This window comes from Sprattus sprattus (genome assembly GCF_963457725.1).
Source record: "Sprattus sprattus genome assembly, chromosome: 2".
Lineage (NCBI taxonomy): Eukaryota > Metazoa > Chordata > Actinopteri > Clupeiformes > Clupeidae > Sprattus > Sprattus sprattus.
This window is the reverse complement of record NC_137921.1, coordinates 67786911-67800941: the sequence shown is the minus strand read 5'-3', so window position 1 is coordinate 67800941 and position 14031 is coordinate 67786911. Positions and strand designations below refer to the sequence as shown.

Below are 14031 nucleotides of genomic sequence, written 5' to 3'. Positions count from 1 at the left end.
CTAGGCTGTACAGTCCCCATTTCGAAGAGACGAGTACGGATGCGTCTCCTTCTAGGCTTTGTGCAGTCTGTTATGTGATTCTTCTTAATGGTATTATTATTATTATTATTATTATTATTACTACTACTACGCCGCTTAGGCTGTGCAGTCCCCATTTAGAAGAGACGAGTACGGATGCATCTCCTTCTAGGCTTTGTGCAGTCTGTTATGTGATTCTTCTTAATGGTATTATTATTATTATTACTACTACTACTACTACTACTACTACTACTACTACTACTACTACTACTACTACTACTACTACTACTACTACTACTACTACTACTACTACTACTACTACTACTACTACTACTACTACTACTACTACTACGCCGCTTTATCGACACGCAACAGTTTTCATGAGACACCATTTTAGAATTCTAACCCAAAAGCATGCAATGACTTATAATCTTAAAATATAATATGGTTAGGATACATGGATCATCCTAATGCAGAAAATGTGTAGCAAAATACTATTACATTAAGAAAGCAAAGGCAGGTTGCTTTGTTATGCGTGTCACTACCAACTCTGTTTAACTGAGGCAGTTTCCCTACAGAAGAGATGTTGACTAATGTTATGTAAAGATAGAGATGTCTCTATACATTGCTATGTGTGTTTTTTTACAGTTTGTTTGCACACAATTTTGTCACAATTTCCTGTGCACAGCTTTCTTTTCCATGTCTGATCTGTGCTTTAGTGATCCTCTACTACTGCTGAACATTTACAGTTTGTATTTTCTTGTCCAGAGGTAAAATGATTAACTTCAAGAGAGCAAAGGGAGGTGATTTTAAGCCCAAATCAGTTTTGAATTTGCAATACTGTTCATTACAGTAATATTAGTCAGCCCAAATGTCAACTCAATGTAGCTACCTCAGCCTGACCTTTCATTTTCAGATGTTCAGACTGAGACTCTAGGCAAATTGGTGGCTTAGGGTCTTTTGCATTGAAATTTAACAAAAATATATAAAATGAGGTGAGAGAATGAAATAATAATAGTTGCTACTGGTCTCTCTTATACCATAGACAGGTGCAAGCAGGACAGGTGGAAGGTATGATACTACTAGGTTTTAAAGGCATTTATTAAAGTACAACCTGTCTTCTTACCGGCATCATATTTGCAGATTTTAGGGGACAGGGGACATCAGAGCTTGAATATGGCCTGCAGCATAAGGATGTTGATTCTGAGCCTGCTTCAAAACCAGTCCAAAGGGTTGATCCTGGGGTGACCGGATGGTTGAGAGTGACACACAAGTCTGCAAGTAGAATTACACCGATGGAAATGTATGAATACACTGACTGGACGACAAGAACTTGAATGAGTTACAATTAATGCAAATCCTGAGTTTCACCAGTCGATTTTGACAGCTAGCCAGGTTTGAGCAGGCGTTTCAACGCTACCAAGCAAAGACTAATAATGGATTCGGTGTGGCATTAATTTTAAGGTGTCAACAACGGTCACAACGCTGACAAACACGAAACTTCCACAATTGCCCTTTAACTACTAAGACATTCGTTTAGATATCAATATCAGCCTGCCGAGCAAAGCTTGTACCTGACTACGACGACGTTTTTAAGATGGATAGCATAGCTAGAAACCTAGGATAACGTTAGCAGGCAAAACAAACAAATGCGGAGTAACGTTCGCTGTTACAGATGTAAAGTAATTATTCTATGAATTATCAATGCGCAACTAAATATAATGCTGACGAGCAATGTGCTTGACAATGGCCAATTAATTTAACCACGATACAGTTGATAACGATAGGCTACATTTGGTAAGCTTACGTCTGTAGCCGAAGTAAAAACCTGATTAGGCATAAACTAGCTAGCAGCTAGCTAATTAGCAAGCAATGGACCTTTTCAGTGAAGGTAGTTTTCGCTACATTCGCTCACTAAACATCATTTAGTTACAATAATTCGTATGATATTGTTTACACAAGATAAGTAATATTTAAATATTGACTTTATTCAAAATTAAAACAACCATTAAAACATGAGTTATACTTATATCTGGACGGGAGATTTGTTTTGGCTATTTTTGTAGTCACTCTTATTCGCATTGGGTGGCTAACGCTAACCGTCCGACTGGCTAGCAATACATTCCATAGAAAACTATGGAGTGAATTAGCTAGCAAGCCCAAGCTTTTGGTCACGCCGTACATATCCTCCAGCTTGGTAAAACAGGACAGCTTGTAAGAATTCCTAACAAAGATAGCTAACAAAGTATCTTCAGGTTCTTATATAGCTAAGTGTGTTCAAGTTAAAATATAGTTAGTATCCAATGGAACAAATAGCTTTGCAACTCACCTAAATTATCCAGTCATGGTGATGCCGTGACGTTGGTCCTCTTGTAATGTTAATGCAAACAATCTGTAATGACAACCCAACCAAGTTGGCTAGAAAACACGCCAAAAGGCTAACACGTAGCTGGCCAGCTAACTTCAAAACACCTGGACCAGCGGGCTATCGTTAGCGTTGACTGGCTAGTCTTCTAGCAAACTACCTAGCCGAAACAGTGGCTTAATGCGCGTTTTCGAAACATCTGGCAGAACGATCTAATACGTTATAAATAATTAATTGACAATAAAACAATTCCTAGCTACTCCTGAAGCAATACAATCTACTAATAACAACGTCGCTAACGTTAGCCAGCTGTGCTGGATTTCCGATGTTCATCAGGGCCAAGCAGTGCCCGTGACTGTCAATGTAGTAAAGTGATGTCATTTGCTGACGCGAAATATCAGGAATACAGTGTACATACCAGGGTGCAAACATTTTCAGGCGCGCGCACACATACACTGTACTGCCTGAAGGGAAATCGTTATTGATTCTGAATCTGATAATTTAATTCAAATATAGAAGACGCATTATACACTATTTGTGAAATGCTTATGTCAGGGCCTGATGAAATCCCAGCAATTCACTCATTAATAAGGCCAATCTGTGTTAAACATTTTTCTCCTGAAAGAATGTTTTCCCCTCAGATAAAAGATCATCCAAATTTTATGGAAATACAGTTCAGAAGAGGGTGTGCAACTGTGCCCAAATGATGTGCTTAAAACTGCCCCATCTTCCTGTACAACTTCGACAATTACAGAAAGCATTCAATACATTCCCTGTAAGAATTTAGCACCACAAACCCTGCTTATCATTCTTAAGAAAATTGCAACCTCATCCAAGTTTTTTATAAATTTAAAACTGAATTTTAAATTAAAACACTGAGAACATTCATAAATGGCATGATAAATGAATTGTGGCCCCATCAAGCACACATTTGTTTGGGGAGGGGGTTGTGTTTCTGGAACAACATAGGTCACACAGTCACCAGAGGTCAAATATCAGATTTTTATACAATTTTATTGACTGTACACAAGGTTGTCCGAGTTGCACTGGTAATCTCATGTACTGATGGAAATGTACTGTTCATGGCTACTTTCTCATGTCAGACTTCAGTTTAACTTTCTCAAGTTCCAATTTTTCAATCTCTAGGTTCAGTTTCCTCTCCTCCAGGATGAGATTTGAGTGTTGCCTCTGCAAGACGTCGCTCATGGTGATGTCACCCGCTGCTACGACGACTAGACTTGTTGCTGCGGCGGCGGTGGCTGCCTTCGCTGCGCTGTCGGCTGGCTTCGCAGTGTGACTGGGGGCACTTTTCACAGCATGGGCACCTGTGGGGCAGATCAAGACTTTGGTGTTAAACCACAATCACCTTGACACCTGTTACATAAAGAAACATCATAATTTAAACTAAGATTATCAACGCAGAAAACGGTACTCTATTGGAGACTAATACTTGAAGGTTTCTATTGGGATCTTTCGAACATCCACCTTGTAATGCAATATGCCACAAGTATGAGACATTGCCTCTGGACTGATTCAGGATCAACTCAAAGAAGCAACATTTATAAATCACTCGAGTAGCATTTTGAAAAGGGGGTTTGATCCTCAAACAGTGACTAAGAGCAGTATCTGTCTGCATCCTATCCTGCCTAAAGAGCATACATACTTCCACTTCCTTCAGCCCCAAACGAAGTCTTCTGCACCAAAAAGATTTCCTGGTTCCATTATGACAGATTCTGCTAAATTTGAGTTGATGATCAGGATGAAAGGATCATAGTGGAATTTGTCAAGTAAATTAAGTGTGTGAGGTGAACACTTGTGATATTAAATATGGTTAAAGTTAAACAAATAAAAAAAATAAAACATGAATGCAAAGGTTCACTGACGTGACCCTGGACGTTAGTGAGGAATTTCACACTAGTGTTAAACACCCGAGACGGACTACATGCGCCCCACATGCATTCATGCATTTATTTGACGTCGCCATGGTAGCGGGTCCTCCGTGTCATTTGTATACATACAGTACTTCTTCCTGTCCCAGTTGTCTTCAGAATCTTCAGAATGGGCATTTTCCCCTCCCGTCCATCGAGGGGCAGCGTGGAACATAAACTGATTAAAGTTCCACGCACGAAACTGATGGTTTGCTACTTGAGGCTCGACCTAAAATGCAAGCCATAGCAACACAGGGCTCACAGCCCATTTGCTGGACCAGATTTTTAATATGAACTGAATGCAAACCCAGGCCAAATCAACAGCGCCCCCTAGTGTACGTTAGATGGGGAGACAGCAATGGAGCATACCACAGCGCCATCTAGCTGTCAAAGGCTATAATAACCCCTCAGTCGTTTGGGACCATCCCAACATGCTCACCAAATCGATAAATTGAGGTGAGGTCTTACAGGTGCAGTCACTGTCGCACTTATCACTTCAATAACGGTGCGGACTAGTTTAATTTTAACATAAAAAATGACTACAGTACTTAAAGAGGCATATCAAGCAATTATTTTTCTTTCTTCTGGGGTATTCTTGCAAAAGAAAATCCATTGTGGTTCAAAATGTCTGACACAAAAATAAAAATATAACTGGGCATAATATGCTAAGAAACTAACATCACAGACCACAGTTTATAGCTGGGAAAATCTAATTTAGCTTTAACACGTTTATCACTGACTCAGCACTGATAAAGAGACGAATAATCTGGAACCATACAGACTAGAAAACGAAATTACTAGGCCGATTACTTTGACGCCATTAGTATGTTTATGGATAACTAACACTCGAGTGAAACAGGTCACGATGGGAATGAGGCGTTAGACAACATGATCAAAATGTGGCTGTAAAGGGAAAATGGAAAACAATGAAAACAACATAGGTTGTAAAATTATCAGATCTTGCATGGACCCTTATCTATAGCATTTATCTAACGAAGAATATTTATGGCGCTCATAAGATAGGCTTGTACCAAAGAATACAACACACGTCTCCATTGGCTATATAGGCACCGGTATATTGAAATACTGTGTATATATATATTTTTTTATCTATCGTCTTAAAAGGTGTCTAGATTATTTTATGAATACAAACACTATTCTTTGCAGGTCATTTGTTCCGATTGTTCAACATGAAATGGTAATTAATAGCTTGGTAAATCCTTACGTTCTTTGAACCCTACGATGGTAATGAGGAAATAAAACAAAAATATCAGGTTATACTGAAAATCATATCCTCTCCAAATGTTTATTCCTAGTCCCTATATGGATGTTTATGCAACCGGCCTGAGAAATTGTTCTTTTCATCCTATTGAAGACATAAAAAAAAGAAACCAAAATCAGCAACAAAAGAAAGACCTCCACTCTCTGAATCAACTCAAAAAGAATACTGCAAAGATGACAATGTTCTCATTCTGTGACCCAGATCGGTCACTTTATTGAATCGTAAGAGACAGACAGAAAAGACAACTGAACGTAATATGCAGGGATTTTAGAAGCCTTTTAACAAGAAGTTGGAGGGAGGGTGGCGGCTCAGCATGGTGGTCAAATCAATGGGCAGGCTCTGCGGAAAATAAGGAGATCAATTTGAATAGGAACTGATATGATCATAGTGAAGACAGGGGCCGGTTGCATAAAACTACTCTCGACTGCCGTAAGTGACCTGTTGATGCGTGCCATTCGTACAATCAACAAGGTTGTTTTGAGTTGCCCTCCCTAGCTAGCGTGTATTCAACCAAATTGCAATGTGTGTGTGGGTGGTTGTGTTTGCAATTAACTATTCTGTACACAACTGAACCCCCTTTCTTGGTTTAGATTTAGCCTGATAAACTGGCGATAACACACACATTTGTGAGCTATTTGTTTCATTTCTGCAGCGTATGAGTGCTCCTGGAGATATCTGATCAAACATGCATGTTTGGAACAGAAATGCCTTTCAGCCGCTTCTTTCCAAAGTGCGCCATTGTTAGTTGTGAGACTAAATGAATACCGGGTCGTGGGTAGAGCCTGATAAATAAAGCAAGGGACACTGGCACAACCAATGAATTGGTTGAACCCCTCAGTTCAGAGGCTTTCATAAAATATCTATATTTTATTTGAGAACCATCTTTGAACCGTGATGAACTTCTTAGAAGTTACTTCTTACTGCCAACTTGAAGGGAAGAGCAGTTTGTGGTCTTGTTAATGGCTCTTGTTTAAGCCACAGGACGTGTTTCATTAAATGCATTAAGAAACAGTCTAGCCTGTCAAACAGGTTTCAATCATTGCCGGATGGGATTAAGGCGGTTATTCTTTTACTTTTCACTTTTACACGTCACTTTAACCTCTTGATTTTACATCTTAGAGGGCCATGACGTATTTGCATGTTGCTTTCCCATAAAAAGCTGTACTTTTCCCTCAGTCAATCAAGATTTGACGTAGCTACATGTTCTTTTATAACGTTTTAAATGCCAAATGCACATTGACAGTACTTTACATTTTGCAGTAAATCTGTATTACAAAACTACTAGAACAGGAAATACAGGTCCATGTGGTAAATGTGTAAAACAATGTGTTAATGTGTAATAAAATGTGTGCTTACACATTACAGCACGTTGCTTTGAATATACTTAATTTCTTAAAGAGAATACTAGGGGTTAATATTTGACTTTTATATACTTTATATTAAACTTTTAGTGACTGCCTTATTAGTAACATGTGTTTATTGCCAGAATCAGAGGATACAGGTCATCTAGGATGATAAGTTTTTCCCAACAGCTAAGCAACAGTCGCAGACAGATGCTTTTGCTAGGGCCAACTTTCTGAGCATCAACAGCTGAAAGACACTCCCAAGCTGTGCCTTAAAGTGGTCAAATGAAGCCAGTCCAATAAAGTATGCTTCAGGAGTCAGCTGCAGGCCTGGTCTCTATGGATACTGTTTTTTTGACCAAAAACAAACTGTTTGGAAATATATTAACATTTATAAAGTACAAGTGCTTTGATTACAACGCATCCAAAGAGAAATTAGCAGGCTAGATTGGTTAGCTGTTAGCTTTAAGCAGCAAAAGCACAAAGAGTGGCCTAATCACTGAAATGCTAATAAATCCTACTTTTAAAACCAACAGCAGTGGACGTGCGCATCAAGAGGATGCATTTAGATTATGAAAAAAGAAAAGACAAGAGATCTATGGCATCAAAAAGAGTATAACAAAAACCTGTAGGCTGACCACCCTTGAATGAGAGGGCGTTCTAAGGTCAAACGCTACTGTGGAGACGAAAACGCACTAATACAATGCCATTTAAGATCAAATCCAGTCATCAAATGACTAAGTAAATGCTCAAACTTGAGTGATTTTTCAATAAATCATATCAATGAATACATTAAAACAATTTAGCAATGATCAGATGACAAAACTAATGAAATTTCACAAGTAAAATTTAAAAATAGAAACTAATTTATGAAAGGACACAAATGGCATCACTATGTAAAGAATATGGCCCGACAAAGAGACAAGGTTGACATGATGGCTGCAAAAAGCACACAAAGTATGCAACATATTTCTACTATGGCATGTTCTTGAACTGTGCAACTGACTGGGTTGTCATCACGGCAGGAAGATTAAGACGACCTTCTAACATTTTAAACCTCCCCGGTTTTAACTAACAGTCACCATTTTAACTACCTTGCATAGTACTGAACTACACTACACAACCAGATTGTGCCAAAATAACCACATTTTATTGTGAACAACATGACCGTCACAGAAGAGAAATGACTGTGATACCACTGCACTTATTATAGAGCACAGTCATGTAGAGGTTACATGATCAAACTGATATTTAGTGATGACTCTTTTAAAAGTTATCAAATGAGAATTAACAAGGTCCATGTGTACTTTTGAGGAAAACCACAGTAGAAAGCCAGAATCAAACAACTGCCATTCTATGAAATGTATTTTAATATCATTTCATATTTTTTATAAATAATATAATATTATTTAGCACCAAATCATATTATTTGGTGCAACAAAAAAAAACATTTGTGGACATGACAGATGGGCCTTGTTAATTCTCGGTTATCTAAGTGGTGATGAGAACTTAGTCCACTTCACCACTACCCATAAACCAGTTTGTCGTGCTGAAGGACAGCATGATAAGAAATGAAATGGTAGGTCATTTAAACTCTTAAAACTCTCTTCAAAACAGCTCTTATGTACACAAGCTAAAAGATCACACTTGTACACACATTTAACCAAAATACAGTCATGTTGTAATACTGGTGGCTGATATTTCCTGATAATCTGGGAATAAAAACAGCTTTTCCCATTTTCTCCCTTCAGTTTCAACAATCATCTTCACTTGGGTCTCCCACATTGCTACAATTTACCACCTCCTCAAGAGCACTCAAAGGCTGCATCAACATAGAGTGATTACCCTGTTGTCTAACCCACCCCCTTGATTAGGACTGAGTCTTGAGGCTTTTTATGCAACCGGCCCAGAGATTTCAATTTGTCAATACATTTGCATAAGCCATAACACAGTTTTGTCATTAAGAAAAGCATTGTTGGTTTATATCTAAAGAAAGATGTGTTGTGAAGTGTGCTTGCACTATGATGGGCCAATTGGGTTACACTTACTTGAATCTACAGCAGCTTTCTTTCCTATAAGCAGAGAAAACCAGAGACCCATATTAGTCAGGTTGTAATGAAAATGAAGACACTTACAATGACAGGTCAACAATAACAGGTCTCAGGATCAAACATTTGGTATGTTCAAGCAACACGATCAGTGTCAATGTCAATGTCAAACCTCCCTGCATAACGATTTCTCACTTTCTCAAATGAACTCATGTTACAGCACGTTATACTTATGCATAAAGTTAACCAACTCACCTCCATAAGAGACCTTGTAGTACAGGTATGTCATGACCCCAACACCAACCCACATCTCCTGGTAAGCCTTGGTGTAGTATGGGCTCACTTTGGCCCACCAGCCTGCGAATGCGCCAGCCATCTGTAGAAACGCACCATTTATTTAACTTCTACCGTCCATCTTCACCGACCCACTCAAACCAATGACGTTTCATCTCAGGTTATAAAGCGTTAAGGTTACGAGAGAGAAGGAAATTGGCAGTCTACTCATTTAACTTAAATTAAATATTAGAAGTTAGCCATGACTTTCCCATGACTTCGATGAACGATACCGTCAGGCAACTGGCTAACTCGCTTACTTCCAACGCTGTAATTTACTAGCGTACAGGCTATCTGACAATGTGACCATGGCAAGACACTGAAAGCTAGTTCGTTTCGACATTTACAATACAAATGACATAGGTTGACATCTCCATGTATGGTATAACTTTGCAGCTACGAAACGTAGAATCAATGGCAGCTCAGCTTAAGGACTATTTCATTAAGTAACATTGATTAGCCAAGGTAACGACATAAATTCATTTGACAACTGCCTCTGAATGAGGCTAACTCTTGTAAACGGTAACTAGCTGGCTGGCTAACGTTAGCTTACTGAGGCCGTATTGCAAGGTGAGAAACGGAGTACCACGACACCGAAATAGACCATTTCATTTTAAAGGTATTCTGTAATTTCTCTTGGACATTAAGACTAGTTATCGTTTCTATGACTGAAGTGGAAAAACGTTGCACACGATACAACTCACCTTCAGATTCTCAGAGCACTGTTCTGTCTGGAGGTCACGAATTCAGCGCTTGACAGCAATGACTTGTGGGAAAGAACCTAGTGGCGGATGGGCTTGTACGGGTTTGTAAGACCGCAGAGATCCATTTATATCAACTCATCGCCACCTAGCGAAGACCTCCATTAGTGCCATTATCTGCCGCGGTGAATATATGGCATAACGTTACCCTACGACGCAATTCTTGTATGAAACAAACCATTTCGGAGGCTTCTCGCACTAAACCAATAACATTAAAGTGAGATACAAGAAATTCGTTTTAAATTGATTTGGTATTTTCATGAATGATAAAAAGAAGGCACCCTAATGCTATCCATGGTGAAAATGCTACATTGATAACTTTAAGCCTGCTATATTTAAACATAGACTAAAACATCATTCTGCCAATGTGTTATGTGTAAAAATGTGGCATTGTGAATAACATGTTTCAGTATGGGCCTTCATTTGCACGAGGCGTTGTATATTTTAGACTCAGGGTGGCGCCCTTTCCCTTCCGATGAAAGCCTAACCGAAATAGTGAGGACTAGCGTTCGATCCATAGTCCAAAATGAGGACTAGGGTGGCTTTACCACAAGTAGGCTACCTTTCTGTTGAGAGAACTTTAACTGAATATGTCGAATTGTATTTAAGAGTAATTATGCCCTCTTAAAAAACAGCTGTGTGGATATGCTTTATTGGAATTAGGAAATGTAAATCAGCAAATGTGTATATTCATTGATCTACAATTCAAGAAAAGCAAAGATTCAGAATTCGTATTGCCTATACAATAGCCAGAAAAGTAGGAAACCTAAAGAGAAGAATCAAGGGAAGGTTGCGTTGTGTGCCAAAGTAACCCGTCAAAGGGCCATTTCAAATTTAAGACAAGTTGCAACACAATTGTTCAGTTTAAGTACATTGTACATAGTATATCTTCACTTTAAAAAAATCAATCCACATACAGTTCAATTCCCTGAGGAGTGAATCACGTAACTGCATGCAAGGAGCTGACCTAGTATTTCACTTGTCCACCACTGAACTGCCAGGTCCTAAGATAACCTGTGGAGTAGATCACTGCACACTCTGATAATAAGTGCACCGCTGAAGCCTTTATGTACAGAGAGTTCTTCTCTCCATATTTATTCAGTGCATCTCCCTCTCTGTTCCAGTGGAACCAGAACATTTAGTTCTTTTGAGGACATATTTGTCTAGCCTCTGAGTCTGAAGGATCAGGGAGCGGTATTCAGGTCAGCAGAGTTTGTTCTACATGGGACTACAGTGAAGAGGAAACATGAATAAAATGGACAGACAGTAGTTGAGATGACGCCCCGCTGCCGGCAGTTCTTCGCTCTGTAATCCAGAAACATGTCTCAGAGGGGAAAGAACAACTACTCTGATGCCGATTAGGCTGGATGAGTACGATGGCTGTTGCGTGCTTTTTCGCCTCACTGTGTCCTCGCATCACACACACACACACACACACACACCCTCCCAAATAATCACCTGGGTCCCTGCTGCTCAATGACACATATATTTTTCCCACAGTCACACTAAAAAAGTTCTCAAATGGGTGCAAGTATTAAAACTGGACTTCAGAACCATTTAAACCAAATTTCTTGGGGGTGTTATGAGGACATTTAAACACAACTTGTGAAACACTGATATTCGTCAGACATTGACTGGCACTGAATTTATTTTCAAATGTACAGTACAGCAGATGTGTACTGTAAAATATATATATTTTTCAAGTGCCTTTTATGTTTTGTGCAATAAGGCATCATTTCAAATATTAAAAAAAGGTGTATTCAGTTCTGCTGTAACAAATGCTAGAAATCTTAGAATCTTTTAGAAATAAAATACACCAAAAACAGCATTTCCATTTCCAGTGTCATAAAATGCTGTGTCACTAATTTCACCAAGACAAGACATCAAAGCATAAGTAACGAGTCAGAACCCTGAGCATCAGGATAGCAATGGGATAGCAATGGGATATCAACGCTACAACCTTTGAGTTGTTATCTCCGAGGGGGGCGTGCACAGTGTCAGGACAGATCAGGCAGGTACAGGAAAGTGGTTCGTTTTATACTATGTGGAATGCATGGAGGAGGCTCAGCTGCCACTGTAGGAGATCCACCTGGTTTAAAATGACATTTTCCAGATGTTCTTAACTTTTATCTCATTCCTGGCTATTACCCTCTCAGGGGTCAGAAAATCATCCTTATGTGCTGTAGTGGTAAGTAAAAGTCATACAACAGTCAGATTCAGGATATGAGCCATATCTACCTTACTCTGACCAAGCTAACATCACTGATTTCAAGTTTCAGTGACAGTTGTGCTAAGGGAGAAATCCAGTGGTGGATACGGACTACAGGGGAGGAACACTGTCCTACTTACTGGATGCACCCTGTTAGTCCTGTTCTTGACAGGATCCCTAAAAAGTGGTGCTATAGGCCTCTGGGCGCTCATAAGGAAAGGAGTAACAGTACGGCAGGCTCCAGTCCCGGTGGACGGCGTAGGGACAGACTGCACTCAGGTGACGGTCCACGTAGCTGGAGATGGTTGGGATCTCCTCCCGGCGTCTGTCTCCACCTTCAGCCCCAGTGGGAGGGCTGGAGGTCTCTCTCTGCGGGCAGCCACTGAGCCGGTAGTCTGTGCAGTGTGCTGAAGGCATGGATGCTGGTGGGGGTGGGGGTGTGGGTGTGGGTGGAGGTGGAGGTGGTCGTGATCGTGTTCGTAGCGGGGGTGGACGTCTCAGCACTTCCTCTTCTTCTCTGACCAGGAAGTCCCGCAGCACCTGCTTGAAGACGCACACCAGCTCCCAAGGCAAGAACTCATTGGTGGCCAACACCTCACGGAACCTACAGGACAGACCAGTGGTGGCAAACTTCTGAGTGGTAAACAGTTGCTAAACTGCCATTTGAAAATTCCTTAAACAATTGCAATTTGCAAAAGTTCCCTTTTGTGAAGTCAAACAATTTTTATGTATTTCCATGTCTGCCCTTGAACCCAATTTACAACACACTGTGACCAAGGCTTCAATGCAAAGGCAAACTGAAACATGCAAACTAAAGTTCATGTTTATTTCGGGGCCACAAATGTTTGCCTCTGCCTTGCAGAAACACATGACTAATACACTGTTTACTAAGCCTGTGGCAATTGTAACCAATTAACAATAGCCTTACAGTAATGAAGAATTTGCCAAATTAAATATTATAATTTTATAATAATATACATTTTGACTCATTCTGCGGCTAGAAACTGCTGGTTATTCTGGAAAACAAATTTAATGAACAACATTATTTTTTAAAAATATGTCAGAACAGCCACAGCTTTGCTAAGGCACATGCCTCCAGGCAGCCTCTGACATGACATGAGGGCACTGATTTAATCTGCACTTGGACTCGTGAGCAAAAGTTCAATGAGTAAAAAAGTTCAATGAAACTGCCAGTTGACATTCCAACCCACTGATTTATCTCAGAGTTGATGTCACGGTCAGCAACACCCTAAATTGGCCAATCAGTAGGCAGTGTTATATGAAAGAGAAAACAAACATCCTGTTTGCACATCACTGACCATGAAATTGAATGTAAAAGAACTACAGAAGCCAGCTAAAGATTCAAACCCTCTTGTTAGATTCATTTAAATATAGGGATACGAATCTTGTGATGATGGAGCCACCATCTCGTGTCCTGCAGAAAAATGTATATTTTAAATGGATTACTTTGTTCTTCTTTTAGCCCTAACTTGTCTGTTGTCTCTCTAGGTGTAACCTCAATGATTCACTTATAGGTTTGTCATTTACAGTAAACTTTATGAGGGTGCTTCGATAGCTGATAGAGAAGTTTTAATGAAGACATGGTTTTTGTATTTTAATCTGCTTGCTTTTACTGTGTGCTGACAGGCTGAGGCCTTGAATACTCTCTTGCTGAGGCAAACCACCTGTTTACTGATAATCATGCACACTGCTCAACTCTCAAGGACATATTCTGAGATCACTG

At 39.7% G+C, this 14031-nt stretch overlaps 3 protein-coding genes across 4 annotated transcripts in view; all 3 read right to left on the bottom strand.

Annotated features, from left to right (window-relative positions):
• The window catches only part of ppp1r13bb (protein phosphatase 1, regulatory subunit 13Bb), a 62335-nt gene extending 59634 nt beyond the window's left edge, over positions 1–2701 (bottom strand). For both annotated transcript variants that reach the window (XM_080832879.1, XM_080832880.1), the window contains exons 1-2: positions 2348–2701; positions 1145–1293 (exon numbers count right to left, since the gene is read on the bottom strand). In XM_080832879.1, coding sequence (XP_080689005.1) covers positions 1145–1153 — 9 coding nt within the window. In that variant the 5' untranslated portion in view covers positions 1154–1293; positions 2348–2701. The remainder of the gene's footprint in view (positions 1–1144; positions 1294–2347) is intronic.
• A 677-nt stretch (positions 2702–3378) lies between these two features.
• On the bottom strand, positions 3379–10117 carry atp5mj (ATP synthase membrane subunit j). The gene is made up of 4 exons (XM_080832888.1): positions 10022–10117; positions 9240–9360; positions 8985–9008; positions 3379–3708 (listed from the first exon to the last, which is right to left on the bottom strand). Exons 2-4 carry the CDS (start codon positions 9358–9360, stop codon positions 3470–3472), a joined length of 384 nt encoding a protein of 127 aa, XP_080689014.1. The 5' UTR covers positions 10022–10117; the 3' UTR covers positions 3379–3469.
• A 2347-nt stretch (positions 10118–12464) lies between these two features.
• Positions 12465–14031, bottom strand: part of rd3l (RD3 like) — a gene marked incomplete at both ends in the record, with an annotated part of 11480 nt that continues 9913 nt past the window's right edge. The window contains one exon of the mRNA XM_080860379.1: positions 12465–12891. Within this exon, the coding sequence (XP_080716505.1) occupies positions 12465–12891 (427 nt within the window). The remainder of the gene's footprint in view (positions 12892–14031) is intronic.

Excerpts from the sequence above, each read along its gene's own strand:
- atp5mj (XM_080832888.1), bottom strand. The coding sequence starts at position 9,360 with ATGGCTGGCGCATTCGCAGGCTGGTGGGCCAAAGTGAGCCCATACTAC. Across the intron at positions 9,009-9,239 it reads CTACAAGGTCTCTTATGGAG|GAAAGAAAGCTGCTGTAGAT; the intron begins GTGAGTTGGTTA and ends CTCTGCTTATAG. Across the intron at positions 3,709-8,984 it reads GAAAGCTGCTGTAGATTCAA|GTGCCCATGCTGTGAAAAGT; the intron begins GTAAGTGTAACC and ends TCTGCCCCACAG.